The sequence below is a fragment of the Calcarisporiella thermophila genome, assembly GCF_041956535.1.
Source record: "Calcarisporiella thermophila strain CBS 279.70 unplaced genomic scaffold VTP21scaffold_21, whole genome shotgun sequence".
Classification (NCBI taxonomy): domain Eukaryota; kingdom Fungi; phylum Calcarisporiellomycota; class Calcarisporiellomycetes; order Calcarisporiellales; family Calcarisporiellaceae; genus Calcarisporiella; species Calcarisporiella thermophila.
Window position 1 is genome coordinate 416,052 of NW_027192211.1, and position 25,817 is coordinate 441,868.

The 25,817-nt window shown below is 46.5% G+C and overlaps 12 protein-coding genes across 12 annotated transcripts; 3 read left to right on the top strand and 9 right to left on the bottom strand.

Annotated features, from left to right (window-relative positions):
* Positions 1-37: 37 nt before the first annotated feature.
* On the bottom strand, positions 38-637 carry VTP21DRAFT_5237 (uncharacterized protein; the record flags this gene model as incomplete). Its single annotated transcript, XM_069395736.1, has 3 exons — positions 38-324; positions 432-532; positions 621-637. The coding sequence occupies 3 exons, from the start codon at positions 635-637 to the stop codon at positions 38-40; spliced, it is 405 nt and encodes a 134-aa protein (XP_069248311.1).
* Positions 638-771: 134 nt separating this feature from the next.
* On the top strand, positions 772-1,983 carry VTP21DRAFT_5238 (uncharacterized protein; the record flags this gene model as incomplete). The annotated part of the gene is made up of 3 exons (XM_069395737.1): positions 772-903; positions 1,008-1,451; positions 1,513-1,983. The coding sequence occupies 3 exons, from the start codon at positions 772-774 to the stop codon at positions 1,981-1,983; spliced, it is 1,047 nt and encodes a 348-aa protein (XP_069248312.1).
* Positions 1,984-2,306: 323 nt separating this feature from the next.
* VTP21DRAFT_5239 (uncharacterized protein) lies at positions 2,307-3,203 on the bottom strand (the record flags this gene model as incomplete). Its single annotated transcript, XM_069395738.1, has 3 exons — positions 2,307-2,588; positions 2,700-3,115; positions 3,194-3,203. 3 exons carry the CDS (start codon positions 3,201-3,203, stop codon positions 2,307-2,309), a joined length of 708 nt encoding a protein of 235 aa, XP_069248313.1.
* A 256-nt stretch (positions 3,204-3,459) lies between these two features.
* On the bottom strand, positions 3,460-4,300 carry VTP21DRAFT_5240 (uncharacterized protein; the record flags this gene model as incomplete). Its single annotated transcript, XM_069395740.1, has 2 exons — positions 3,460-4,064; positions 4,162-4,300. The coding sequence occupies 2 exons, from the start codon at positions 4,298-4,300 to the stop codon at positions 3,460-3,462; spliced, it is 744 nt and encodes a 247-aa protein (XP_069248314.1).
* A 495-nt stretch (positions 4,301-4,795) lies between these two features.
* Positions 4,796-8,558, bottom strand: VTP21DRAFT_5241 (uncharacterized protein; the record flags this gene model as incomplete). Its single annotated transcript, XM_069395741.1, has 17 exons — positions 4,796-4,927; positions 5,017-5,216; positions 5,298-5,410; positions 5,499-5,602; positions 5,677-5,770; positions 5,835-6,197; positions 6,290-6,528; positions 6,623-6,877; positions 6,980-7,078; positions 7,146-7,259; positions 7,341-7,493; positions 7,549-7,704; positions 7,772-7,928; positions 7,990-8,087; positions 8,158-8,270; positions 8,362-8,388; positions 8,531-8,558. 17 exons carry the CDS (start codon positions 8,556-8,558, stop codon positions 4,796-4,798), a joined length of 2,445 nt encoding a protein of 814 aa, XP_069248315.1.
* Positions 8,559-9,534: 976 nt separating this feature from the next.
* VTP21DRAFT_5242 (uncharacterized protein) lies at positions 9,535-10,922 on the top strand (the record flags this gene model as incomplete). The annotated part of the gene is made up of 2 exons (XM_069395742.1): positions 9,535-9,919; positions 10,009-10,922. 2 exons carry the CDS (start codon positions 9,535-9,537, stop codon positions 10,920-10,922), a joined length of 1,299 nt encoding a protein of 432 aa, XP_069248316.1.
* Positions 10,923-11,371: 449 nt separating this feature from the next.
* VTP21DRAFT_5243 (uncharacterized protein) lies at positions 11,372-14,727 on the bottom strand (the record flags this gene model as incomplete). The annotated part of the gene is made up of 15 exons (XM_069395743.1): positions 11,372-11,590; positions 11,664-11,726; positions 11,794-11,928; positions 12,018-12,101; positions 12,176-12,337; positions 12,411-12,728; positions 12,801-12,977; positions 13,042-13,215; positions 13,284-13,392; positions 13,459-13,796; positions 13,863-13,925; positions 13,993-14,096; positions 14,165-14,287; positions 14,373-14,445; positions 14,551-14,727. 15 exons carry the CDS (start codon positions 14,725-14,727, stop codon positions 11,372-11,374), a joined length of 2,319 nt encoding a protein of 772 aa, XP_069248317.1.
* A 194-nt stretch (positions 14,728-14,921) lies between these two features.
* Positions 14,922-15,943, top strand: VTP21DRAFT_5244 (uncharacterized protein; the record flags this gene model as incomplete). The annotated part of the gene is made up of 6 exons (XM_069395744.1): positions 14,922-14,956; positions 15,039-15,225; positions 15,295-15,393; positions 15,460-15,525; positions 15,590-15,680; positions 15,747-15,943. The coding sequence occupies 6 exons, from the start codon at positions 14,922-14,924 to the stop codon at positions 15,941-15,943; spliced, it is 675 nt and encodes a 224-aa protein (XP_069248318.1).
* A 524-nt stretch (positions 15,944-16,467) lies between these two features.
* VTP21DRAFT_5245 (uncharacterized protein) lies at positions 16,468-18,778 on the bottom strand (the record flags this gene model as incomplete). Its single annotated transcript, XM_069395745.1, has 10 exons — positions 16,468-16,761; positions 16,823-17,148; positions 17,216-17,384; positions 17,447-17,755; positions 17,815-17,897; positions 17,964-18,051; positions 18,112-18,151; positions 18,222-18,344; positions 18,419-18,546; positions 18,623-18,778. The coding sequence occupies 10 exons, from the start codon at positions 18,776-18,778 to the stop codon at positions 16,468-16,470; spliced, it is 1,716 nt and encodes a 571-aa protein (XP_069248319.1).
* Positions 18,779-19,047: 269 nt separating this feature from the next.
* VTP21DRAFT_5246 (uncharacterized protein) lies at positions 19,048-21,670 on the bottom strand (the record flags this gene model as incomplete). The annotated part of the gene is made up of 13 exons (XM_069395746.1): positions 19,048-19,100; positions 19,167-19,227; positions 19,287-19,376; positions 19,451-19,653; positions 19,722-19,923; positions 19,985-20,254; positions 20,320-20,382; positions 20,444-20,722; positions 20,778-20,861; positions 20,925-21,121; positions 21,182-21,284; positions 21,348-21,533; positions 21,611-21,670. 13 exons carry the CDS (start codon positions 21,668-21,670, stop codon positions 19,048-19,050), a joined length of 1,851 nt encoding a protein of 616 aa, XP_069248320.1.
* A 969-nt stretch (positions 21,671-22,639) lies between these two features.
* VTP21DRAFT_5247 (uncharacterized protein) lies at positions 22,640-22,981 on the bottom strand (the record flags this gene model as incomplete). Its single annotated transcript, XM_069395747.1, has 1 exon — positions 22,640-22,981. One exon carries the CDS (start codon positions 22,979-22,981, stop codon positions 22,640-22,642), a length of 342 nt encoding a protein of 113 aa, XP_069248321.1.
* A 1,893-nt stretch (positions 22,982-24,874) lies between these two features.
* VTP21DRAFT_5248 (uncharacterized protein) lies at positions 24,875-25,796 on the bottom strand (the record flags this gene model as incomplete). Its single annotated transcript, XM_069395748.1, has 3 exons — positions 24,875-25,331; positions 25,392-25,578; positions 25,646-25,796. 3 exons carry the CDS (start codon positions 25,794-25,796, stop codon positions 24,875-24,877), a joined length of 795 nt encoding a protein of 264 aa, XP_069248322.1.
* Positions 25,797-25,817: the final 21 nt, after the last annotated feature.

A 25,817-nucleotide genomic window follows, 5' to 3' on the forward strand; every position in this document is an offset into this window, starting at 1 on the left:
CAACTCGCATACGATCTATATTGCGCTGGGAAGAAAGTCACCGAGAACTAAAACTCGGAATCCGCTTCCGTCCAACTGCGGCCGGTGTTTTCAGGCTAATAGCATTTCTAAATTCGATCGTGCTCTTGGAGCTCGGAGCACAAGGGCAACCACGGGGGTCTGGTTGAAACACTCTGATGTGCTGAGGGGCCCAAGGGGGCTCCTGCCGCAGCTGGGCTTGCCACCGCCCGCAGTGGCGGAAGGAGACGAGGGCTCGAAACCGGTGGGTCGTGTCGGCCAAGAAGCCTCCCTTGAACAAGAGCCGGAATGCTTGGAAGGGCTCGACTAGAAACCCGTGTTTCCAAGGGGTGAATAGGAATCCCGCAGCCAACGAGCACGAGCAACCCCCTATACTGGCCTGCTCCACCCACATGTGTTTTAATGCTCCTCACCGAAGCTTTGGTGTGCCACGTTGAACTTCCCGCCTACATTGGTCTCACTCTCATCTTTTGGCACGGCTGGGTGGCGTGATCGGATGACGCAAAAAGGGGGCCTGAGATAGGGGGAGGATAGAGAAATCTATGGGATATTCCCATCACGGCTAATTTTAATTTCTAAGCTAAGCCACTCCTTAGGCCTACCATTGGGGAGCCGGCATTCTGCCAAGGCATCCTAAGCCCCAATCTTCCCTGAAGGAATTTCCGTGACACAATCCAGCAGCCAACCTCACCCAAGAATAGCTAACTTTGCTCTCTTCGTAGCCAGACCGAACTCTTCATTCCTTTGGTTTGCATGTCTACTTTCCATACATCGGCACGAGAAAAAATGATTGGCGAGGCAAACAAAGACGAGGAGAATGACGCCCCCGCATCCACGATTGACAATACCCTCTATTCCCGACAGTCGGCTTTGCCGCACATGCATGTAAGCCATCTCCCCTTCGTCCGCTCCACTCGATTGATATCCCTGTTCTGTGGAGTCCTTGCTAATGCTTGCATTTGCTTTTCTCTCTTCATCCGGCATCTTAGAATGGTACGATCAATCCCCATCCCAATCCCTATGACAATAATAACATCGTTGCCTTCACCCCCGATCCCCGCCTCAACACCGACGATGCTTTACCACCACAATACAATACCAACACCACCATTCTTGTTTTGCTCATAGCCTCCTCACTCTCCATGCTCATTTTCACCGTCATCCCCGTTATCGTGAAGTTTCCTTACATCACCAGCTGGTTTGCCTCCAGTGCAGTATACCGATTCATAGATCCTCTGGTGACGCTGCCGCTGAACTATTTTTTGCTGGTCAATTCTGAGGTGTTTTTGCACAATGTGTATGGGAAGAAGCGATTCCTCGGACTCTCGGAGAAGAATTTCATCGCCCTGCTCTTCATGATGTCGGCCGCCATCTATGTGCAGTTCCATGGTGTGCACACGGCCTCTGCGATGTTCAAGCATCCGGTGGAGCAGGTTGGTAGGGGTGATTCGGTGCCGACGCGAGATTTTCTAACCTCTTGCCCTGCTTTCATAGTTCAACGACGATCACCCGGAGCTTGTGCAGCAGTTTCCGGTCCTCTACGATATTTATCTGTGGATGGAGGACATCTGGGAGCACAAGATTGCCCACTATCTTTACGCCTTTGGGGGGGCCTGTATGATTGCATGCCAGCTCTACGCATACCGCGCCCAAGTCCACCAGCGCCTCACGGGGGGTCAAACTGCGCTCTGGGGGCTCGCCGTCCTCATCTATGCGCTCATTGTGGCGGGCGTGGCGATTGAATTCCCCGGCGGGCAGATCGTCGGGCTTGTCTACAGCGCGCTCATGGCCGTGGTGATAGGGCTGTATACTTACCTGAGCGGCGGTCTCTTCACGCGGGGCCGAAGGCTTGTACTTCAAACCTTACTGATGGCCTACATATTGGCCTTTGTGATTGTGGTAATTTACACGATTGCCGTGGGGGGGTTCAAGAATCGAAAATCCGCCGGATTGTTTGTACGCTAGCATGTTTATCCATGGGTGCACCAGCAGACTGACCTCGAACCCTTATTTCTCAGATATTTTTTCCTTTAATTTCACCTCTTGGTCTGGACCCTCTTCTCTTCTAAATCAAAATGTTTTTAATTTATGTTCTCTTTGCCCTCTTTTCCACTGCGGATGTTTTTTGTGCCTCAAAACAGCAGAATTTCGCTCCCCCCCCCCCCCTTTTTTTTCCCTTTTTTTTTACAACATAGCTCATCTACGGCTCGAACTTAGAGATGGATTCAGCAATAACTCTTCCCCTCTCCCTTCCCTTTTTGTTTATTCTCATTCCAACATGACATTGGTTATTCTCTTGGACTTGTTCCTCCGACAAACATCCAGTCATACAGCTCCAACAACTCATCGGATGGAGCCATGGTTTTCTTGAACGCTGGCAGCGCCGCTAGAGTATCCTTATACGCCAACACACGTGCAAACTCCGATGTGCGGGGAATGGTCTTGCCGTACAGGACTTCCGCGGAAAACAGGCGACCCATATGAGGCGCACAGGCAATATCGGCATAGGTTGGATGCGCACCAAAGAAGTAGGGGCCTTCCTCTGAATACTCCTCAAGCAATTGATTCACCTGTTTTGTCATAAATATAAATCAATATATCCAAGAGCAAAAAAATAAAAATAAAAATAAATGGCCACTAGACAAAGCTATCTACAATATAGTCAAGGTAGGCAAGCTTACCCGCTTCATGCGCTGTAGGAAGAGGTTCCACTCTGGCTCCAATTTTTCCCCCCCGGCCAATGCTCGATAAAACGCGGGCATGGTCTCATCGAGGAAGAAGTAGGTGAAAAAGCGCGCCTGCGCTTTCTTAACGGGGTCTGGCTGGTCAAACTTGGTGTTCTTGCCAAACGCCTCCAACAAGTATTCGACAATGTTAAGGGACTCTTTAAGCAGCTTATCGCCAACCTTAAGGCTTGGCACCTTTCCGTCGGGGTTCGCCTCCAGATACCACGCGGGCTTATTCATCCGTCTCAAGCCTCGCGGGTATAACTCCACTTCTTTGACTTCATGGGGAACCTCTAGGAGATCCAGTGCAATTCGCACGCGCTGGGCAAAGGGGCAGAGGTGACAGCTATAGAGGGTGATACTGGGGATTTCTAATCGAGAGACAGTTCATATGGGGGATCAGAGGGAAAGGGATATTTTCCTTTGGGCATACAGGAGGAGATCATTACCGGTGGCCATAAATGGGGTGATCCGTGTTCAGTTCAGCAACCTTTTCAGGGTAGGGGTTCAAGGCCATAAGCGGCCACAGGGTATTTATAACCATATTCTTTATTATTATTAATATTCCGAGAATTAGAACATACATGAGTCACCCTGAGGAGGGCAAATCGGCAAAGGGAATCTATTTTACAAACTTTAAAAGAAGAGGGTTGCGTGACTTTGCGGGAATGAGTTGATGTAAGAAGGCCGAATGGGGAGAGAGCCTCCATGCGGGTTAAAGAAGGATGCGCTTCAGCTTGTCCGCCAGCGTGCTCTTTCTGACCTTCACTTTTTCGTCGAGTGCGACGTCTTTTTTGGCGGCCACCTTACGGTCGACCTGGACGGCAGGGGAGACGGGCTGGGCAGCTACTCGAGCGCTCAGCTTAGTCACCACCTCTGCAAACTGCTTTCCTTGGACCCGCGCCACCGCGAGCTCCTTCTCCGACGGGGTTCTGCTTCCGTTTGCGCCGGAAATTGTGCCTGCGCCATATGGACTCCCTCCCATGATCTCGTCTGCACTGGTGAGGTATTCGCTCACGTTCTTGTACCCAAGGGGCACGAAGACCATGCCATGGCTGGTGAGCGTGGTAAGGAAAGTGTAGGCGGCAGTCTCCTGTCCTCCGTGCTGTCCCCCGGTGGAGTAGAACACGCCCGCAGGTTTGCCGTGAAGGGCCCCCTGCATCCACAGCTGGCCGGTGGCATCGATGAACGAGGTCATTTGGGCGGGCAAAGATCCGAAGCGGGTTGGGAAGCCGAACAGTATTCCATCGGCCTCGGCGAGTTTGTCGGGCGTGATGATTGGATAGGCTTGCTTTTCGGGGGCATATAGCTTTTCGAGGACTGACAAAAGGGAAGCACGAGAAAATTAGTATGGATTAGCTCTCCCCCCTCTTCCTCTCACCCAATGGATCAGAGGAGTGGAAATGAAGCTTCGTACCTTCTTTGGAGAGTGTCTCAGGGACCTGGTAGATTTCTGCCGTCACGCCTGCTGTCTTCTCCACGCCCTCCTTGATAGCCTCGGCCAGCTTGACCACATGGCCATAGGTGCTGTAGTAGACAATGAAAATTTTAGCCATGGACAGAGTATTAATTGGATGAATTGGGGGAAAGTGGTGGGGAAGTGTTGTGTAGAGGGTGGAATGAAGCTTTAATTAATATGAATTCAGAAGAGGATTGACTTTGCCCTAGTTTATATAAACTAGACGATGGTTCAAATATAGAAGGAATTTCCCGCTCTTCTCCTGGCAAATTTGAAAGTCACAGCCAGATTATTAATGTTTATCTTAATATTAGTCAAGATTCTCGTCCAATTTGTCGGATGAGTTTCTAATTCTGAACATATCTCTGGGAAGTTGCTTCCTAACATGGAAATAGGAGTCGCGTCATTTCTAGGTCGTTTCGGCTGACGCCATAGTAAACCGCTTTGTGCACCAAGGATGTTTAATAAAAAGGAAATCTTTATTACTGCCAAAAAAAGGTGTCAAGGTTGCAAAATTAAAGAAAAAAAAGGGAGGAGGGGGAAAAAGGAGGAAGGAAAAAAAAGACAGTCATAAACAACCGTTTCCGTCGTCTTAAATGCAGCCCCATCTCTCCTCGCCAAACTTCTTCACTTCTCCAAACACTCGCAATGCCAATTCAGGCACCCCTGGCGTATAGACGATGGTCTCTAGCGTCACCAGGAAACCACGTAGCTCATTGTAATACTATCGTAATAAATAAAGTTGATTAGGCGCTCGCTTTGCATCGGAAGGGGAAAAATAGTCTAGGGTATCCAAAAAGAAAAAGAGCCTACCCCTCGCAGCATTTCCCGATACCACCCATAGATCCACCACACCTTCCAGTTGTCCAGCGTTTGCCCGGACTCCGCGAGCAATGCGGTGAATTTTTGGAACACCATCAAGAACACCTCTTTCTGCTCGCGTCTCGCCACCTCGAGATTGTGCTCCAGCTGCTGGATCTGCTCCGTGCCATTCTGATTCTGCTCCGCATCAGCTAAGCAAAAGGCAACACCAAAAGAGTCAAGTCTTATTTCCTAATACGCGTTTCCCAATATTCCCTGGTCCGATACGTTACCAAGCTCTCCAGAACTCCGCTGTTGTTGAAGCTGCTCCAGCTTGGATTTGGTCTGCACCACGCGGGCATTGACTTTGTTAAGCGTGTTCTTTAGAATTTCCCAGACATAGAATCTAAAATGGGGGATAAGCACCGCACATACGATAGATTAATCCTCTATTCCGCTCCCCCTCCTCCCCCCGGCTTCTAAGCAGCACTTACTTTGAGAAGTCGTTGACCTGCTCTGTCTCAAACGTCCAGTGCACAATGGAGTTGGCGTCCACGACGCGGTAGTTGAGGAGTTTATCCATCAGAATCCCCATGAACTATGGGAGCCACCCACATGTCAGTCCGTTTGCATCCAAGCCTCGATTATAATGAAGGAAAGGGGCGGCCTTACCTGCTTATTCTTGTTCCAAAATCTTGCCACAATGCGGACGGTGTGCAGCTTGGCCTCTGGGGTTGAATTGAGGTTCTGAAACACAGAGAGATATCTGTTCGAAAACAATGCAAATAAGCCACCCTGCTTTTGCCATCTTCTCCTTCAATGTACTCCACCTTTCCACCACATTCATCACATGACTGAAGCTTTTGCTTCCAAGCAGTAGCGCGCATTCGATGAACAGCTCACGCGACGCCTCTTCGCCTTGTCCAAAGTTCTCCAGCGTCTGAAGGATCTCGTCGGCGCCCACTTTTCTGCGCAATTTAGTTAGTAATTCGGTTGACTCGTTATGGAGGGGGTCGAGCGGGTTCTCGAAGCGGAACACGGGGGCGGGCGGCTCGGGGGCCACCAGCGGGGCGAGTGAGTCGGGAAGCATGGTGCGAATGCGGTCATAGTAACTAAACCGCACGCAAATGTCGAGCACCTCGCGGATGATGCTCTGTTGTGGTTGCTCAGGCGGAAGCGAGAGAGCAGGCTCCCTGGAACAAAGCAAAGGGGATGAGCATTTCCGGTAGGGTGGACGGCCTCCATCCGAGGTCATGGTGGGAGTAGGAGGGGGGGGAGGACTTACCACTCTTTCCAGTTCCAAACGTAGCCAAAGTTGCTTAAGTGGTGGGCAAACCACTTGCCAAAGCGATACACGCATTCCACATCCATCTTGTCCACACGAGCATACAGCCGCTGGATCGTGCGTCCGAGGAGGGGTGGGAAGTGGCTCGGGTCGCCGCGACAGAGTTCAATAAAAAGAGCGGCAACGTAGACCTCTTTGTACTCGGGGGAAGGTAGGCGGAAAAGGTGGGAGATTAGGTTCTAGAGGCACCAAGCACAGAAAAAGGGTGAGTCATGGGGGGGGGGGGGAGAGAAGAAGGTGGTGGGGGCGAGGCAGCGCCATCCATCGACTCACCTCGATCAAGATCTCGTACAAACTGTACCCCTTCTTCAAGGGTGTCTCCTCCATTGAGGCGTCGTCGCCATTCGTCTTCTGGTCGTCGGAATCGCCCTCGGGCAGAAATGTGTCAGGGACGAAGTTATTTCGAAGACTGCGCAGGATTCTCGCGCATTCCTTACGATTGATCTCGAGTATTGAAAAAATATCGTTGATAACATCGTGGAGGACAAAGTAGTCTATAGAGGTTGGGTCGATGGCGGCGGGGATAAGCTGCGAGGCGGAGATTTTGAAAATTGATGCAACAATAATTATCAGACCTCATTTCAGAAGGGAGAGGTTTAGGGGGGGGGGGTGACAAGGAGGATTGAATACCTTTCCATCTGCGTCATAGGTGTTCATGAAAAGGATCTTTGGCATTGGATACAATAGTGTTTCAAATGGTTGTGGGACTTGGAGTTTTGGGAGTTCGTGCTGGGTGGCATAGTCGACATCAGATAAAAATAAAAAAAAATTTCACCTTGGTCGAAAGAGCTCTTACCTGGGTCGAATTGCTGAGTTGTGACACAAAAGATGCTTGGGGTTTCGGGAGGATAGAGACTTCCCAGTTGGCCTCTTTGAGCGATTTGGTTTGTATCCACAAGAGTGCTAGTGTCTATGGGGTGAGGGGTGAGGGGGGTTGGTTGAATAGGTCGAGTCATTTCTAAACCGTGAAAACAATAGAATATCAACTCACGTCCACTTGATCGTAGGCGGAGCCGCCTTGGTGGAAAGGTTTCAATAAGTCAAGATTTTCTCCGAGTTGAGCGCGTATCATGAAGTAGTTTTCAATGCGTTCCATCAAGGACTGCAGCTCTGTCGGGGCCCGTGCATTTAGTTCGCCACCAACCTAGGAATTTAAATTAGCTCAGCTCGTTCAACACCGGGGTCAGCCAATTGCTTACATAGGGCAAGGCAGCAAGGACAATGAAGACAAAGAAGTCGGAGCGATTCCTTGAAGAGTTGGCGTCGCCAGCGGCATTTAGCAGCTCCGCAAATAAAGCAACGAGTGTGCTTGGTAGGATTACGTTGACGTTTACCAGGCATCCCAAGAAGCGCATCTAAAAGGAGGGAAACTAGTTTAGCATTTGAGGCCAATGGGAGGGATAGGGCGTTTAAGCTCTCTACCAAAAGCTTCGCACTCCTCCATCTGCCTTCGTTCAAACTAAGTTGCAGCTCTTCGCATGCCATATCAGTGATAGCCTTTCCCACCGCAGGATCCTTTGCATTCAAAAGTCCCACCAATGTGCTATAGATTTCTGTTTTTTGCGGCAGCTCCGTGATGCTAAGAATGGTCAGAGGGTTAAGTATTTATAATTCCGCAGATTGGCCCCGCTTTCACTTACCATGTCTTCAAAGTATCAAGCACGACGGACGTATATTTTTGGTAGTCTGTCTCCAGCACATTGACCAAATTTCCAAGGTTGCTCTCGGCCATGGCAACCTGAATGAAAGAAAGCGCAAGTTTTAAATAATAATGAAGAAGCTGCAACGGGAAGCGCTCCTCCGATTACCTTGTCCGCAACCTTTAAGATCAGCGAGCTTAATCGTTTCTCAACATCGACTGGCTCATCAACAATTTGATCGAAATCATCGCGGCGACGTTTTGTTCGGTACCCGGTCTCATCTTAAAAATTGGAATAAAAAAGTGGCAAATAGAGATCGGTTAATACCAGTTGGCCGTCAGCGGCTAGCAGTACCGCTTCATGCGAGTGTACCTTTGTACAGCCTTTTCCCTTCGTATTCTATTACAGAAATGCAGAGATAGAAATTAATATACCCGATCGATGAGACGAGAGAGGGGCATTTAAATCCCGAAAAACAAGAGGCCACCAACATGATGCCTCCTCCCCCTGACAACCAAAAGCTTTATCGCCGTTCATTTACCTTTTCGGCGCCGATCGTTATTCTCCATGATTTGTGGCGGGTAGAGCAGTTGAGGATATGCGCAGACACGACAAAACACGATCGCGATCCAACTGCGAGCGCTGAGACGTGTTTTGGCTCGACGAGGTGACGTCGAGCGCAGTCACAGCGATTCCAACGGATGGTTGAAGGGAGCGTCTGAAACTCGAATTGTGTGCAGAGATGACCCATGTCCATGAAGTCAGGACGAGCCAGTCTCGTTTTTCGGTGATATAGCATTTGGTTAATTTTATTTTTTGCTCAAGGAGGGCACGCCGCAGGGGGGGGGGGGGGAGCATGCACAGCGGATCCGGTCCATGGAAAACAGAAGGATCGATCCAAGACCCTCGCCGCCCACTCGTGGCGAGGAGGCTATTTTTACCGCCAAGCGCGGGACGGCGAGCGCCGGCCATTGCCAAGAGCGAGGAGAACTTTCGATCGTAGCATCGCCCTTGCCCAGCTAACCTCGCCTCCTTCCATAGACGAGGGGGGCGCAGCGGCAGGAGGCTCGAACAGAAATGTCGTATTGTCGCGGGGCGGCGGTTGGCGCAGTTTCAGAGGGCCGTCAGCTCACACTAGCGGCCCTTATTTGGGAAGCCGCGAGCACAAGAATATCCTCAATCCAAAACTCAGAACCACTTTGCACCTCACGAAGCCGATAGGCGGGAGGCGGGGAACCGCAATTTTGCGCTTTGTTGATATTTCCTTGATTTTTCATGCTCAACCCCGTCCAATCGCGCCTCGAAAACGGTTGGCCCTCTTCTCCGAGTTTATCTTCTGGCCTCGACTCGCCCTTTCTTCTTTTCTCTCCCTGCTCAGAATGGTTCCATGCTCCCGATAGAACATCTATAGACTTATAAAGCCGCATCGCCCCGCCATTCTGATCATTTGCCGCCTTCACTCATCCCCTGCCCTCCTCCCTCCATCCATCCCTGCTGATTCTCCCTCCATCGCCTGTTTCGCCTCTGCTTTCTCCCCGGCTTCCAATGGCGCCCAATGTCGATCTTCTCTCCACCGATCTAGCCACGCTGCCCTCCGCCACCCATCTCAAGCGCCACGGCCAGTCAAAGAGCATCTCCATCTCTTCCCCCCTGCTAAAATCGAATACTAAGGAGATCCGCCGCCGCCTTTCATGGAATAGCGCCGTCCATCCTTACCAACCCCAGCAGCAGCAGCCTCGCAACTCCCCCCTTGCCAAACATCAATCCGGCTCGGACGCTAATGGCGCCCTTCAGCCACCCCGCGAATACACTGGCCCCTACGTGCTAGTGACAGGGGGTGCTGGATTCATCGGGAGTCACACTGTTCTCGAGCTGCTCAAGGAGGGCTATCGGGTGATTGTGGTGGACAATCTGTGCAATTCAAGTGAAGGTTTGTGTCGAGCCCATCCGTGGGATCTTTTCGGCCTAGATTGGCTTTCCGGGGATTCCTGACTCATCCTTCCTCTTCGCCATCCATAGAGTCTCTGCGCCGTGTCCTCAAACTCTCGGGCCGTCCCCCGCAGCACCTGCTCTTCCTCCCCTGCGATATCACCTCCTTCACCGCCCTCGACGCCGTCTTCTCCAAATACAACATCTGGGCTGTCCTGCACTTCGCCGCCCTCAAGGCCGTCGGCGAGTCCACTCGTATACCTCTCTCCTACTATCACAACAACGTCAGCGGCTCAATCACCCTGTTCCAGGTGATGGAAAAGCACAACGTCCGCAACATCGTGTTTTCTTCGTCGGCCACCGTCTACGGCGACTCGGAGCAGCAGCCCGTCAGCGAGGACGCTCCTATCGGCGAGGTGACGAACCCCTATGGAAAGACCAAGTATTTCGTGGAGGAGATGCTGCGCGACATGTGTGCAGCCGACAAGCGGTGGAACGCCGTGCTGCTGAGATACTTCAACCCGGTCGGTGCCCATCCCTCCGGTTTGATCGGAGAGGACCCCCGCGGCATCCCCAACAATCTGATGCCGTACGTGGCGCGAGTCGTTCAAGGCCAGCTGCCTTTTGTGAGAATTTTCGGAAACGACTACGCAACCCGCGATGGCACCGGCGTCCGTGATTACATCCATGTCTGCGACCTCGCCTCCGGACACGTTGCTGCTCTGAAGCGCATCAAAGAAGACCCCGGTTGCGTGGCGTACAACCTGGGCACCGGCACCGGCTACTCCGTGCTGGAGATTGTCCAGGCCATGAGCAAGGCGGCGGGCGTCAAAATCCCGTACAAGATCGTCGACAGGCGCTCCGGCGATGTGGGCACAAGCACGGCCGATGCAACACTGGCGATGGACGAGCTGGGCTGGAAACCGCGTTACTCCCTGGACCAGATGTGTGAGGACTTGTGGCGATGGACAATAACCAATCCGCATGGGTACGACTCTGCATAAAAAACTCACTTTTTTTTTTTTTTACATTTTCCTTGCTATCACCACCTGTTTCGTTTATTTTTAGATGTTACTAGATTAATTTTAGTCTTTATTTGTTTTCCCTCTCCTTATATGAATGAGAGACGAGAAACAAAAAGCTATCTTTTCTGATAAGCAGCGGTTAACTTAACCATTTTCTACATTCGCTGATACCTGTTTGCTTTCTCTCCATCCTTCCTTCTTTCTTTTGGCTCTATTTACTTACATCAACTCTAGTTCCAGAGGTCTCTCTCCTCTTCCGATTGTTTCTCTCTCTCTACTCTCTACTCTTCTTTTTTTTTTTTCTTTGGCTTTTATGATATCTTTATATAATCAGTAGCAATAATAATAATACAAAGATTACTTCCTCTTTATCAGAAGAAATTCTATTCATTATTATTATGATGACGGTGATGAGATACAAGGTCCATCTACCAAGCAAGCACCTGTCGTGCATACTGCCGTATCTCCACTGGGACATGGTCCTCTTCAAAGTAGGCCATGATTCTTTCTTTTATGCTTGGGCCAGCGTAGAATAGGTATTCGATCAGGAGCCGTTGAATTGGCGACGAGAAAGAGGCTAGGAGGGCGGGTCGATGCTGACTTTGCGAGAAGAGGGTGAGAATATCCTCTCCGATTCGCTTCTGCACCTACAAAGTGGCCGGTCATGATGAGCATACATCTGGTGGTTTGCCTTCACCCCCAGGATCAACTCGCACTCACCTTTTGGCTAATGGAACTAGTTTTCCCCTTTTTCGCAACCTCGCAGAGCAATTTCAAGATGACCTAAATTGGAATAGCCTTGGGGTGAATCATCAGTTATATCAGCAAAACAGGAATAGTCGCGATATACCCGTTTGGTCTCCTCTCCCTTGCTTCCCATCTCCCCCAGAACTTTCGGTAGCCCGGCTAGCACTTCCTCCATCCCGCTCAAAAGTAGCCCGTGATCTACGCGGAATTTTCCGGTATAGCTCGGATTCGTTTGAATCTACAAGGATAGAAGATAGGACACGGCGGATGGTTAGAAAAGAGGTTCAGAGTGAGAAACTTGTGCCGAAGAGGAGGGAGAACACCTACAGTGAATGCACGCGCCAAAAATTCAATGCATGTTCGTTTTGTATTGGAGTAGGAGTGTGTGCGCTTGTAATATTCAAGAAAAGCCTACAAATCAACCGGAATTGGGGATAAAGTTGAGTGAACCTTATCTCGGGGAATTAGGATTGAGTCAAGGGTACCTCGAAGAGCCATTCCACGTTTACTTCCTCTAATGAGTTTAGCAACACCCACACAGCAGGCAATAGAGCAACGAGATGCTCGTGGCCGAAGCCAGTGGTGGCGGTGGTCATACCTCCACCGGAAGTTGCTTGTGAGAGCTTGATACGCTTTCGGCTATTGGACTAAAAAAAGAGTACACTGAATATGAAGAAGCCTGGTCTAAACGTATCAACTTGGTATCCATGAACCATTTACCTCGCATCCAAACAAGCTAACGATATACTCCACTACCCGCTCTACCCAACCCTCCTCTTTTTCTTCTCTCCGTCGCTTTCCCTTTCGTGGTGGCTGCACGGTGCTCTCCCTCTCCGTGCTCTCTCTCGAGGACAGGCTAGATCGTGCTAACAAGAACAGGGCCACGATCTCACAAATGATAGTGTTCATGTCGAGCAAGTCGGAGTCAGTGCGAGTGTCACGGGCGTGGTACGTGTCACTGCCAAAAGGGAAGTAGGCGAGGAAGTGTTTGAGAAATTGATTGAGGTGTCGATCTAGCCATTCTTCGGTGATCTCAGTCTACAAAAGTAAAAATTGCGGTATCTAACCTAAGGATGTGGATGGAGTACAGAGTCAAGTAAAATGTGCTACCTTTGTCCCCTCAAAATCGCTGAGCACTGCTCTCCACAGAATGCCCATCACTTTAAGCACTAATTGAATCGCTTCCAGGGAAGGTCCTGGGTTGACGCCCGTGGCTGCGGTGAAAACAGAGGGCGCATGATCGAGCCATATGGAGACGAATATAGGTTGAAGGATTTCTATCAAGTTCTATCAAAGTAGAAAATGTTACTATAGAGGCAGGGTCCGAATGAACGACGGAGATCCTCTTCACCTTTGCACTCAAGAAATAAGTTTTGTTATCCGCGGCTTGTGATGCGAGTTTCGCGCCTGGCTGTTTTGTATCGTTGGCGCCCTGCTCGATCAGGTAGAGCCCTAAGGCGGGTGATGGCTTGAGATCGGGGAGAAATGAGGATACACAAGGGTGTACTGGAAGGGTTTGATTCGGCTGGAGAAGATGACGAAAATTAGTTTCTAGTTGAATCCAAGGGCATGATGCTTCACACTTGGATTTACCTCATTGCTACTCCATGTAACCACGTTATTGCTTGAGTCTCCATCCCACATTCGTGCAAAGTCCCTCCTGGCATTTTCTTTCATTAGGAAGTTGGAAAAAAACCAATACCTATAGCAATGACCAAACACTCTCAGCATAAGCTGACATCTCATGCAATAGGGAGAAGATACCCACGTATTTTGTTGATTCCGTCCCAGTCCCACCTCCAAGAACCGGGCCAGGCTTGCTAGAACCCGTGCACGGGCTCGGGGCGATGCCATCCCACTTCGAGAAGCGGTGAATGCGCCTGTCGTCCGTTTCGACATGTTCGCAGCGTTCGAGTCGATCGTGAGCAGGCTAACATAATTTCCTGTGATCTTATCCCAGAAAGCGGGGCTGGCAACCGTATCAGGAGCGATGCGAATCCAGATATCCATGCATTTCACCGCATCAAGGCGAATGTCTTCATGGATGTGGGTCATAGCAGAGCAGGTATATATGATAAAGAGGGACAGAAACGGTTTAAGATGATCCTAATGGGAACCGTGGTAAGCGGCGGTAGGAGACAAGGTGTGACAATTAAGGCAAAACACTTTTACCATTTCCATCTCGACAAAGAATTCAGAGAGAAATGCGTGCGTTGCTTTTCGGACGGCTTCATCCTAATAGAATAGATAGCGACTTTTAATGGAAGCTGTTTTCAGAGTTACATTGCGGAAATGAACTCACATCATCGACAAACAAACGAACAATCGAATTAGATAATGTACTCATCGAATGAGCTAATAATCCTGGATGCCGATTAAAAAGATCCCGTAGTCCCTGCACAGCGTCTAATTAATTTGAATTAGAATGAGTTCAGAATCGCCTCTTAAGAAGACATTCATTATTAGAGTATAACCTTTTCTTGTGTTGGCATTATGATGTTTCAACTGAATCAACAGTTCGTTCAGGGTCAGATTGCGCACATTGACGAGTTCATGGGACTTGTCCTGAGTGATACTTTGACCCGGGAGAACAACCGCTAGCATTATCGATAGAGACAACGGCGCCAGAGCGAGAATGAGTGAGGCGAGTAAACAAGCAAAAAAAATGAAGGCCCTACTAACCTCTTGCCTTGAATGATGTATCGGTATGACTGTCCGGAAGTGCCTTCTTTTTACCGACCTTTAATTTTGTTTTCTATGCGTGGTAGAGCGGTGGCAATGCAATTGCATTTGACGTGACATCAAGTTGAGTGAATATACATATCGAGAGAAAAATTCTGCCCTAGAGTATTATACAAACCTTAAAATCCTCATTCTTCTCTTTCTTTTTCCTCGCGCTCTTTTTAGGCATCGCTATGTATATGGGATTCCTGGACCGGAGAGATGCTCTTCCTTTCTGGTAGATAGTATCGGAGTTGAAAACTTGTTTTCGTTCGTGACTGCTTGCACTTTCATCATTCTTGAAGATTAAAGTCATGGGGATTTCAGCTGCGGGATAGGTAGCATTGGATATGCGCAAGAATGGCCCTATGGATCAAAATGCATGTCCTAATCAGGTTTGGGTTCGGAGCCCGGCATTGTCAATCTTCCAATTTCTAATTATTTTCCTCCCCTAACGCTCATAGCCCCTACATTTCCCCACATTCTTTAATTCAGAATTAGTTTTGTACAATGGAGGTGAAAACGAACAGCAATCACAACGTCTGGTAATTCAATACCCAATTCATCCCCAATACTTCTCGCTACTAATCCAAGATTCTTCTATTGGTGATAATGCCTTTCACATAGGGTTTTTGGCTATGGTTCATTGTGCTGGAAGCCTCCCGTTGCTTTTGAGGACAAGGCCGTTGGATACATTCGAGGTTATGTACGCCGATTTTGGCAGCAATCTACAGACCATCGTGGTACTCCGGATGCGCCTGGCCGAGTGGTTACTCTAATTCCCTATGATGAGTGGCAAACATTGGATGATTATGTAAGTTGTGTATCATTTGTCGAGAACAATGGGTGCGGAGCTCATGCTGAGCATTTTATCAATGCATAGCACGAGAGCCGGGAAGATGATGTATGCTGGGGGGTAGCTTACAAGATACCTGAGGCGGAAGTAGAAGCCACTAGAGCATACCTAGATCATAGAGAAAAGGTCATTAGAATCGAATTGCCTTAATGCGTACATATTCTCTGACCAATGACTCTTTTGCCAATTCAGAATGGGTACACTATTCATTTTGTAGATGTTTATCAGCCGGGCAGAGAGCTCCCCATCGTCAAAGACGTAGGCTTATTGTATTGCTGTATCAGTTGGGCTGCTCTGACCTATTTTTTTCTGTTCTTCCTAGGCAATGGTGTATATCGGAACCACCTCGAATGAGCACTATATAGGCCCAGCACCGTTAGACAATATCGCCCTTCAAATATATCATTCTCACGGTACGAAAACTCAACCACGGGCCTTTTTCAACCGTGCATGATGGAATATTAACTCTTTTTTTTCAGGTCCGAGTGGTGCCAACTTAGAATATCTCTTAAATCTTGCGGAATGGTTGCGATCGGTTGGACCGAATGCTCACGATGAGCATCTCTTTGCATTAGAGCGACGGGTGCGTGAATTGATGCTAGACATGCAAACTACAGCAGAAGAGGGAGAGAGATTGAACATGCTGAGCGTGCCCGTGGCGAGCCAAGCCGACTAGATGATTATGCTTTTGGACCCATGCACTATAGAGTACTATTATTGTCATATGGATAGAATGTTTCATATATAAAATATCTACTTTACAACGTTTTACTGATTTCTAACCTTGGAGACCTCATTAAAAGAAGTGTTTGATCGATGGGTCGTACTTGATTCGTGATTAATTACTCTAAACGGACTCTATTTAGTGTATTTCACACATATTATAGCAGGGTGAATTTTATCACTGGTTAGAGGAATCCATAGGTTTCATTGAACTCTAACGGTAGTTAGATAATAAGTATGGAGCTAGTTATTTATGGAGAGTAGTATTTGCGATAAACCAGCAGCCAAAATCTGGACGAAAGATCATGCTCGATGTGTGTTTAAAGGCTGTTTTATTATAAGTTTATCTGTCTCAAGTCGTGTTCTCCGAATTATAAAGTAGAGAACCACAGGTGAGGTTGGGTAGAGAAACAATGGAAGTATTTCTAGAGGGGGGGGAAGTATTCTATTGAGAAAACCTTGGTAGAACACCCACTTTTACATCCTGAACACGCCAAATTGCGTCTTTGGAATAGGGGCGTTAAGTGCGGCCGACAGGCCCAATCCGAGCACGCGTCGAGTATCTTCTGGGCGAATCACACCGTCATCCCACAAGCGGGCGGAGGAGAAATAGGGATGGCCTTCATGCTCATAGCGCTCACGGATCGGGCGCTTAAACTCTTCCTCCTCTTCCAGGGACCATTTTACGCCCTTCTTCTCCAGAGCATCACGTCGGAGGGTGGCAAGGACGCCTGCACTGCTATCGCCGCCCATCACTGATATACGCGCATTCTAAACAGGAGGAATGGATTAGACGAGAATAAAAGGGGATTGAAATGCAACTCGATTTTACCGGCCACATCCAAAGGAATCTTGGGCCGTAGGCACGTCCGCACATCCCGTAATTGCCAGCTCCAAAACTGCCGCCAATGATGACGGTAAATTTCGGCACTCGTGCACACGACACGGCCGTCACCATTTTTGCACCGTTTTTCGCAATTCCCCCCGCCTCCGCCGACGAGCCAACCATAAACCCAGTGATATTTTGAAGGAATACAAGAGGGATACCCCGCTGGGAGCACAGCTCTATGAAATGAGCGCCTTTGAGTGCAGATTCGGAGAAAAGAATGCCGTTGTTTGCGACAATTCCGACCGGATAGCCATGAATATGTGCAAATCCTAAATTAAAAAAAAAAAGGTCATGAAACGGGTTCATAGTGCGTGCAATAATGGTATGAGGTATTACCAGTGACCAGAGTGGTGCCGTAGAGTTCTTTGAATTCGCTGAATCGACTGCCATCCACAATACGTGCTATCACGTTTTTTACATCAAAGGACTTTTTGAGATTGTCGCCTACAATGCCCCCCATTTCATTGGCGGAGTAGAGGGGTTCCTCAGGTTTTTGGACTCGTAACTACTCAGCAAAAGTGAAATGTGAGTATATTTACGTCAGAGAATCACTATGGAGATGTCTACCTGAGGATCCTTCCGCCAGTTAAGCGTGCTCACCGCACGCCGCGCTAGAGCTAACGCATGTTCGTCGTTCATCGCATAGTGATCAGTTACACCCGAAGTACGGCAGTGCAAATCAGCTCCTCCTAGCTCTTCCGCACCAACCACCTCTCCTGTAGCAGCCTTCACCAGTGGAGGCCCTCCGAGGAAAATGGTTCCTTGTTTGCCAACGATAATGCTTTCGTCAGCCATAGCAGGAACATAAGCTCCACCAGCAGTGCATGAGCCCAAGACAACGGCAATCTGAGGAATACCCTCTGAAGACATGGTGGCCTATGAATATGAGTGAGTATAATCTGGCGACATGCTAAATGCAATAGGAAGATGGGTACCTGGTTGTAAAAGATACGGCCAAAATGCTCCTTGTCAGGGAACACGTCTGCTTGCCTTGGAAGATTGGCGCCTCCGGAGTCAACTGTTCAAAAAGGCGAGTTTGAATAAATAATGGAATATACATCAACTCTGAAAAGCAAGCGCATACCAAGATAAATGCAGGGTAGTCGGTTCTCTCTAGCGATTTCTTGTGCTCTCAAATGTTTTTTTACGGTGATAGGGTAATATGTTCCACCCTAGAGAAAGGAGGGGTGAGTAAAAATGTCGATATATTTATAGAAACGCTTGTAGCTCACCTTGACTGTAGGATCATTGGCAACAATCATGCACTCAACTCTATATCATTATTTTTTTTTGTTTTAACATAGGCAACTCCATAATTTCCAAGTATCAAGACAGTTCGTACCCATTTACACGTCCAATTCCGGATATAATCCCACCAGCAGGAACAGCCTCTTCATATAGTTCATAACCAGCCAATTGCGAGAGCTCTAAGAAAGGAGACCCATTATCTAATAGTCGCTCAATTCTAGTTTTTGGACAGAAAGGAGGGGAAGTATTAATTCGCTGCCTATGCCAAGTATGCAATGTACAAAAGTCTACCTATCCCGCGGTAATAATTTCTTGCGCGATAAATGACGCTTTCGCGCGTCCTCTCCTCCGCCCATGCGAATCACCGAGATTTTGGACTCGAGATCAGCAACCAATTCAGCCATTTTCGTCGCGTTTCCCTAAAGACGTAAGGGCACGCACATCATCAATTAGTCCAAAATGGTCTCAGTAGGTGTGTGCAAATATAAAGGGTACCTGAAAATCGGGTGAATTGGTGTCGACATTGTTAGGAAGAATATTCGCCTGGAGTTCGTGCATGATATGGTATCCAGCGCGCGGGAGGACACACGTGACAGAACGCATCATGAAAGGCGTTTGCCTCAACGAAGCTCGAGCAAATCTCGGCAGCATGATTTCCTTTGTTTTTTATCGCGTGAATTGCGATGGAAATAAGTTATCTATCGAACTTGACGAAAAAGCGGGGGGATGAGCGTGGGAATAATAGTCATGTTGCGGGCAGGCAAATTCATGTTTAATGACTCGATGATACTAAGACGAAAATTAACTTAAAAATAGCGTATATTTACAAACAGATTAACTGTTTAATGCATTTCTTTAGTAAAGCTAAAGACGAAAATAAAATAAAATGAAATAGACAGAGCCCAGCTGAGAAATATAGCTCATCTTGACTTGAAAAACTGCGCGACTTGCTCAATAAGCATCATTTTCTTTGCTACAATCCCAAAAAAACATTTAATATCCTATATTGAATCTGTAAACCAAGTGTTGTCTGAGATACCTTTTGGCTTTGGCTGTAAGCCAACCGACTCTAACCATTGTTTAATCTGAGGAATGGTCAACTTGAAATGCAAAAGTCAATAGGCTATCTCAAAATTAATGCTAATACTTTGCCACCTACACTATCGAGCATATTTTCCTCATAGAGTGTACGCATATCCAACTCCCCATTTTGTACCCGTGCCTTCTTGGTTGACCTACTGTCGTCTTCCTAAACTCAGAAACAATTCAATCAACTCCAACCTATTCAAAGCCAAACCGGTCCAATCCCAAGTAATTCGATACCATTTTTCGCTTTCCTCTGAAAATCTCTTCGTCTTCCACTTTTTGAATGTTTGCCTGTTCTCCAACCAGCTCCTTCAGGCGTAGTATATCCTGGCCAGCTCGCTTGTGAATTGATTCTGCCTTCGGTAAGGTCTTATCCTCAACGTCTTCCTTCTCAAGAGAAAGTGCAATGTTCTGTAGCGTCAGGTAGTGTTGCTGCAAACCTAACGACAATTTAAAGTCAACATAAGATTCTTTCGATATGTAAAGTTAGAGTCCAAAGCGTATTTACTGGGGTTTTCATATGCCTCCGGTTTATATCCTCCTCGGATCACAAGCCGATTAACAATCTGTTTCGCTACATCCGTCATTTCGTCATTAGCAATCGGAAGTTCATTGGCAGGAATTGGACGTATATCGTCGAGGTAGGGTAGAAAAATCATATTGAATCCTGGAGGCCTTTCTTGAACCCCCTTATCATTTAGGATTTCAGCCTGTCAAAGCACACGAGAGCAATGAGACTCTGTGGTGGAGACTTCATGCATGGAAACAAACCTGTGGTATCAGCGCAACAAGTCGAGGTGCAACACATTTCCGCCTTACAAATACACATAGCGCAAAGCGTTGCATTTTGAGCATCACCTGCCAGAATGCAGAAAAGGCCCGTGTACTCCCGGAATATTCAGAATCATCCGGGTAAATGAAAGATGGATGCGCTACGTTCATGTCAAACGTTAGCAAGTCAAGAGACTTAAATCCGAGGAGTTTGAGCCCCGGCTCACTAAACGTCTTGATTTTCTCGAGCTCTTCCTTGGAAAAGACGACCTATATAGTAGGTGGTTTATAAGCAAATTGTCCCATGATCATGTTCTAAAAAGAAATAGATCTACCTTTTCAATTCCGAACGGATAGTAAAACTTTATATCGTTTGGTAGCACCTTTTCTCCCGTATCCTAGGTAATGTTATTTGAGAGTTAGCGTATTTCCATCAGATACATTAAATAAAAAGCATACAGCACAAATCCAGTTTGTCACGGCGCATACTTCTTTGGCCTCTCCGTCCAAATTACTTATTAGTTTATACCGTCCTTTTTTCTGCTCATGTAGTAAGTTATACAGTCTCACTCCAATGGTCAGATCAGGAGCAATTTCCCATGGCATGCGGAGTAAAGCGCGCTTTTGTGTCTCACGCCTCCGTACTCTAGAAGGGAGCTCTTCAAGATTGCCTGAAGTGTCGAGAGCTTGACGCTGGATGGGATCTTCGCCATTTGGTTCCATTTGCTCAAGGATTTCCTATATAAACTAATTAGAAACATGTGCTACAATAAGAAAGGGAGTAGGTGCGTACTTTGTAAAAGGCATCGTAATTGAATTTTTTGTCAGCTTTGTCGATTCCGAACAGTTCAATATATATTCCAAGCTCAATCAGATCCTAGAGAAAAAAGAAGTATTAACATTGGTCATTAATGATCTAAACATGAACATATATGCTAACTCTAGCTCTTGTTTTTGCCGCATTCCTCAAATGTGGGCTCATCGAATGCGGATCGTCCTCATTCGTTATCAGAAAAATACGCCTGGTGCCATTCTTTCGCTTGCATTGAGTGAACATATCTATACATGTCCATAGAACTTCGCTCATGGCCAATTCTTCAGAGGATGACCCAAAATATTCTTCAAATTTTGTGCGGTCTAATAGATTCAATCCTAAATTATGGCTAGACAAGGGCTATATGATTAAGTTGGAATTACCATATTCAATATTGGAGAGCTCGTTAATGCGGTGAACTCCAGGAATGTCTAGTTCCTGAAGAACATGTATATGCCGAAAGTTGCTAGAGTTTTTGGATTTCTCCTACATTCGTAAGGGATTAATCAGCATTGAGCAGGTAACTTTCAAACTAAATGTAATCCATACCGTGCCATAAAGTAATACGCCAACATAATCCCCTTCGCTTCCGATTACTTTGTTTTTCATAACGGAAATTGCACTTTTAAGAGCGGTATAAAAGGGTATTTCAGGTTCGCTATCAGAATGCTTGGTTAACATAGAAGGCGAGCAGTCAATTACAAAAAGAATGGAGTCTTTTTTTTCCCATAATGGCTAAAAAAAGACGAAAAAAGATTTGAATGCTGATCGGAATTGCATGAAAAAAAAAATACTCTGACAAAGTGTATTACCACAAGGTCTTCGTTTTCATCCTCTTCTAAATCATCAAACGGTGTCAGCTGGCTAGCCATTATATATTATTTTAAATTTCACAAATCAACTGAATCTTCAATGTTCTCAAGATTACAGCGTTAAAACGCGTTCTGGATAATGCAGTCACAACGCGAGATCATTTAATCCATATTAAGAGAGAATTTAGGCAATAGCCAATTTTCGGACCAACTCGGTATTAGGAAGGAAGAAGAGGGGATTTAGTAGCAAAATTGATTTTTTTTTTTGTTAGGAGGATCTTTATTAAATAGTATCCTTTATTGTTCTTAATAAAGGATATTGATGGATATCAGAAAACAAGAAATACATGCAAGAATTGGGAGTGTACAGAGAGTGTGTATACCTTTCCTATTTTTTCAAGGAGAAATGTAGAATACGAGAGGGAGAAAGAAAGAGGATAAAAAAAAAGATAATACGTGTGGTAAGGTATTCGATTTAGCCGTATTGGAGCTAAGTGTTTTGGATGAAGGATATTTCGTCTCCTTGGACTTGTATCCATCTTCCCTTACGCCAAAGCTCTTGGAAAATTGATAGAGAAAACTTAGGCACACATTCGAAAATAATAGCTTGTGAATCCATAATTAGTTTCATTAACAGAAAGGATTCCTGCAACAATAAAAAGTATGAAATCTAAAGTAGATCTTGACATCAAAATATCATGGATTAAAAGAATAGTTTAATGGCTATTAAGGAGCATAATACTGTACAGTTTAATATCTTTATTGAAGAGATATGTAGTTAAAGGCCATTAAAATTTCAGCCCACCCCTCATTTAAACGACAATTTAGACACAAATACTTTTGAGATTAGCTCGTATATCCATATTATTGATCGAATAACAGGTATAGGTAAATATGTTTTACAGTGAATTCTCAATTAGGATGCAGGCCTTATACTCTCCTTATTTTACAGTGGTTTTAGTACAATACATGTTCCATTAATTATTGACCCTACCCCAATTTTAGAGGCCTTGTTGACCTTCTCTTCTACTAAACTTCTGCGTTCAAAACATTGGAGCTAGTCTCCGGTGCGTCAGTTGAAGAAGTTGAACTACTCCTCAAAGCACTGAAAATCTTGTAGTGTGAGAGAGCCCGCACGACAGCTGGATTGAGTAGAAACACGATCAAACTTAAGATACCCTGTAGTCCGGATGTGATCGCCTCGACTTGCATGGCTATTAGGCAGGAGGGTGTGAATCCTTGTTGCAGAATGTAGATCCAGCCATAGCTGATTCCCGCAGGACAACATATCGCGAGAACCACAGGATAGAGTAGGATTCGTAATGTGGAGTAGGTAAACCGGCGTTCTCTTTTCTGCATTTCCGAGGGCATGGACCCGAGGTTCTCGTGGATAACACGTAGAGATTTAAAAACGCGAAATATGACAGCAAGAATGATGATAAATGAATACAAAATAGCGGATATCATCCAGATATCGTAGGCGAGAATTTCAATCAAAAGTCCCGAAGTGGTATCTAAACTATATAAATTATTTGCTGCATGTATGCGGGCTCTACTTTAGCATTCGTAGTGGCAACTCCAGCACCAGAATAATTCTTACCAATTCTGCATCCCAAATCACATTTCCGACAATGGCTACTGGTAGATTTAGTAGTAAACTTGCCAGCATTGTTAAAGGGCAGTACAGCCGCTGAATTGCCTTTATGTTATTGCGTCGACAAAGGAAACCAAGATGTAAATCGAGTGCAATTGCAGTGCTAAGAAATGCAAACCACATTGTAAAAAAATAATTCGTAAAGATTAAAAAGCGAGGAGACCAAGGCATTGGTGAGATGATGGTGTTCACGATGGAGGGATCGCTACGGACGAGAAAGTTAGACTTCGGAAACAGATAAATAGGCCTCAGTTTCCTGTTCTGAAAAGGTGCGGCAAGTTAGCTCTTACACGAGAAAATATATCCACGAGCCCTATCCAGAGTGAGAGCTTAAGCGATATTGTGTTCGCGACGGCAGGGTGCTTGCACCGGAGATGTATGGCTATTCCCATCATTATAATAGCACATATTATGGATGTAATGTGGAGCCAGTTATAGTGGGCTGGAACTGGTTGAGCGCCATTATGGGTAGACTCAAGTGCGCTGTTTTGATATTGCACCGAGTTCATATTGTGCATGCATACTAGTAACACGAGAGAGCATCATCTAGCTCCGAGGCAAATGGTGGTTGTAAGTGAGCGCCGAGCCGCTCTGCCAAAAGGTTCCGAAACTAGGCTTGTATGTCTCATATCCAACTTTGGATTTTTCGTTATTAATTCAAAATAGTGCAAAACTTCCCCTTGCGATGAGAAATATCCTAATCAATATAAGGATGGGCTTCCCTTTTGGGCGCCCTAGGCGAAGGGGTGGGCCGCACATGATTATTGTGTATTGGGGTGATGGTGATCTGAACCCTAGATAAAACAATTCGCTGTGTATACTCAGAGGGTCCAACCTGAAGATCATTTCATTATCCAACACATGCAATTTAGGCCTCCGTGCCACATCCAAACTAATGGTGAGCTAGGTTTCTGGTGGGCAATTTCGCTTAATTTTTTTAGCCCTTTTCCCCAAGGGGGTTGTGGGATTAGATTAAATAAGCTTAAGAACAAGCAAGGAGACTGGTTAGACGTTGCTCAGACGTGAGAACGCGTAGAGTAAAAATAATACCAATTAGGCTGCATCCGAAATATTTGCCATTTTAAGATGCTGCTGGTGAGGGTATAGTAACCTGAGCATCTGTTAAATAAACGGTTGTCCGGATCACAAGTGATATCATTATTTGCCAGCAACGTAAAGAGCATAGGACAGAATAGCTTCAATCAATTATTTCGTGAGTTCGGCTGAACTTTGATAAAAGACTACTCAGCATTTTTGTGGGAGCTAGCGAGCAGCCTTGTGGCATTCCAATCTAGATTAAAAATGGGAGTTCTAGCCTGGGAGAATGGGCTTAAGACTTTTTATGATACGAGAGCTAGAGGCTAAAATGATTGTGAAATTTAATTTGATGGCGGTAGTACCTGTTTAGATGGTATCCATAAGACTGCACTCCACACATCTAAAAATCAACAGAAATATTGCACATTTCTCTATTGGTGGTTAGCAGGGTAGCCTCAGTTTAAACATATTTTATAAGCTTTAAAAAGGATCTCATACAAATATAAAAATAACCATCAAATACATTGAGGAAGCGTCAGACGCTTTATCTGTTTATTCGTCAGAGATTTATTTTAAATCTTCCATCCACGGACTTCTGTCCAACGCCATCCGCTCCATCGCAAACTCCCGAATGATACTCCCACTGCAAGTCCGCCCACGAATATTAAGCAGGCAATCCAGCCTGGAATCGTAATCTCTCTTTGATACCACCACTTGCCTTCATTCTTTTTCTCGTTATGATTTTTCTCGGGTTTTGCAGAGCGCTTTGCATCAGTAAAGCGGTGATGTTCGGTTGCTGAGGAGAGAGGCGAGGACTTAGAGGAAACATGCTCTTCGGCAGAATGCTCCCCGCTATGTGTGGATGCACGGCTTCCGGGTCGTTTCTGTTCATTAAAATCTTTAGGCATTATAAGATTTATTCTTTCGGAGGCTGCAGTTCCTGGCTGATACATCCTTGGGGAACTTGTTGCAGGCGATAAGATACGTAAACTCTCATCTGTCACCAGTGAGTTATTAAAGGCGGCTCGTCTACCATAAAACTTGGCGTTAATCTCAATTTTAATATATGCATCTTCACATATATATTACATCGCATCCTCCAGCCTCTCCTTCTCTGCGTATTTTCTACTTCCTTCCTCTTCCTCTCCAGTTACCCCCACAGCAGGAGGTGGAAGTCTGCTCTCTAGCTCTCGCTGCCATTCTCCGGCTATAAGAACTCCACTATTAACAAGTTCAGGGGTTGGGGCATCGGCAGGGGAAACACTGTCCCATGAACCTTAAAATAAACGTAAGTATGAATAAGTGAAGAAGGACATAATAACTAGAATGGGGCGATTAATTACTAGACATTCCGGTGGGAGTTTCGGTTCCGCTGATGCGGATAAAACCAAATGGTGGCGTAGAAGGATCTATCTGTTCCGGGTTTTGCGATTGAGACTGTCTCTGCCTGTCGCTCGACTGCCAGTTAGGACGTGTGGTGTTGAAGGATTCCATGTTGGCCGTATATATAATGGG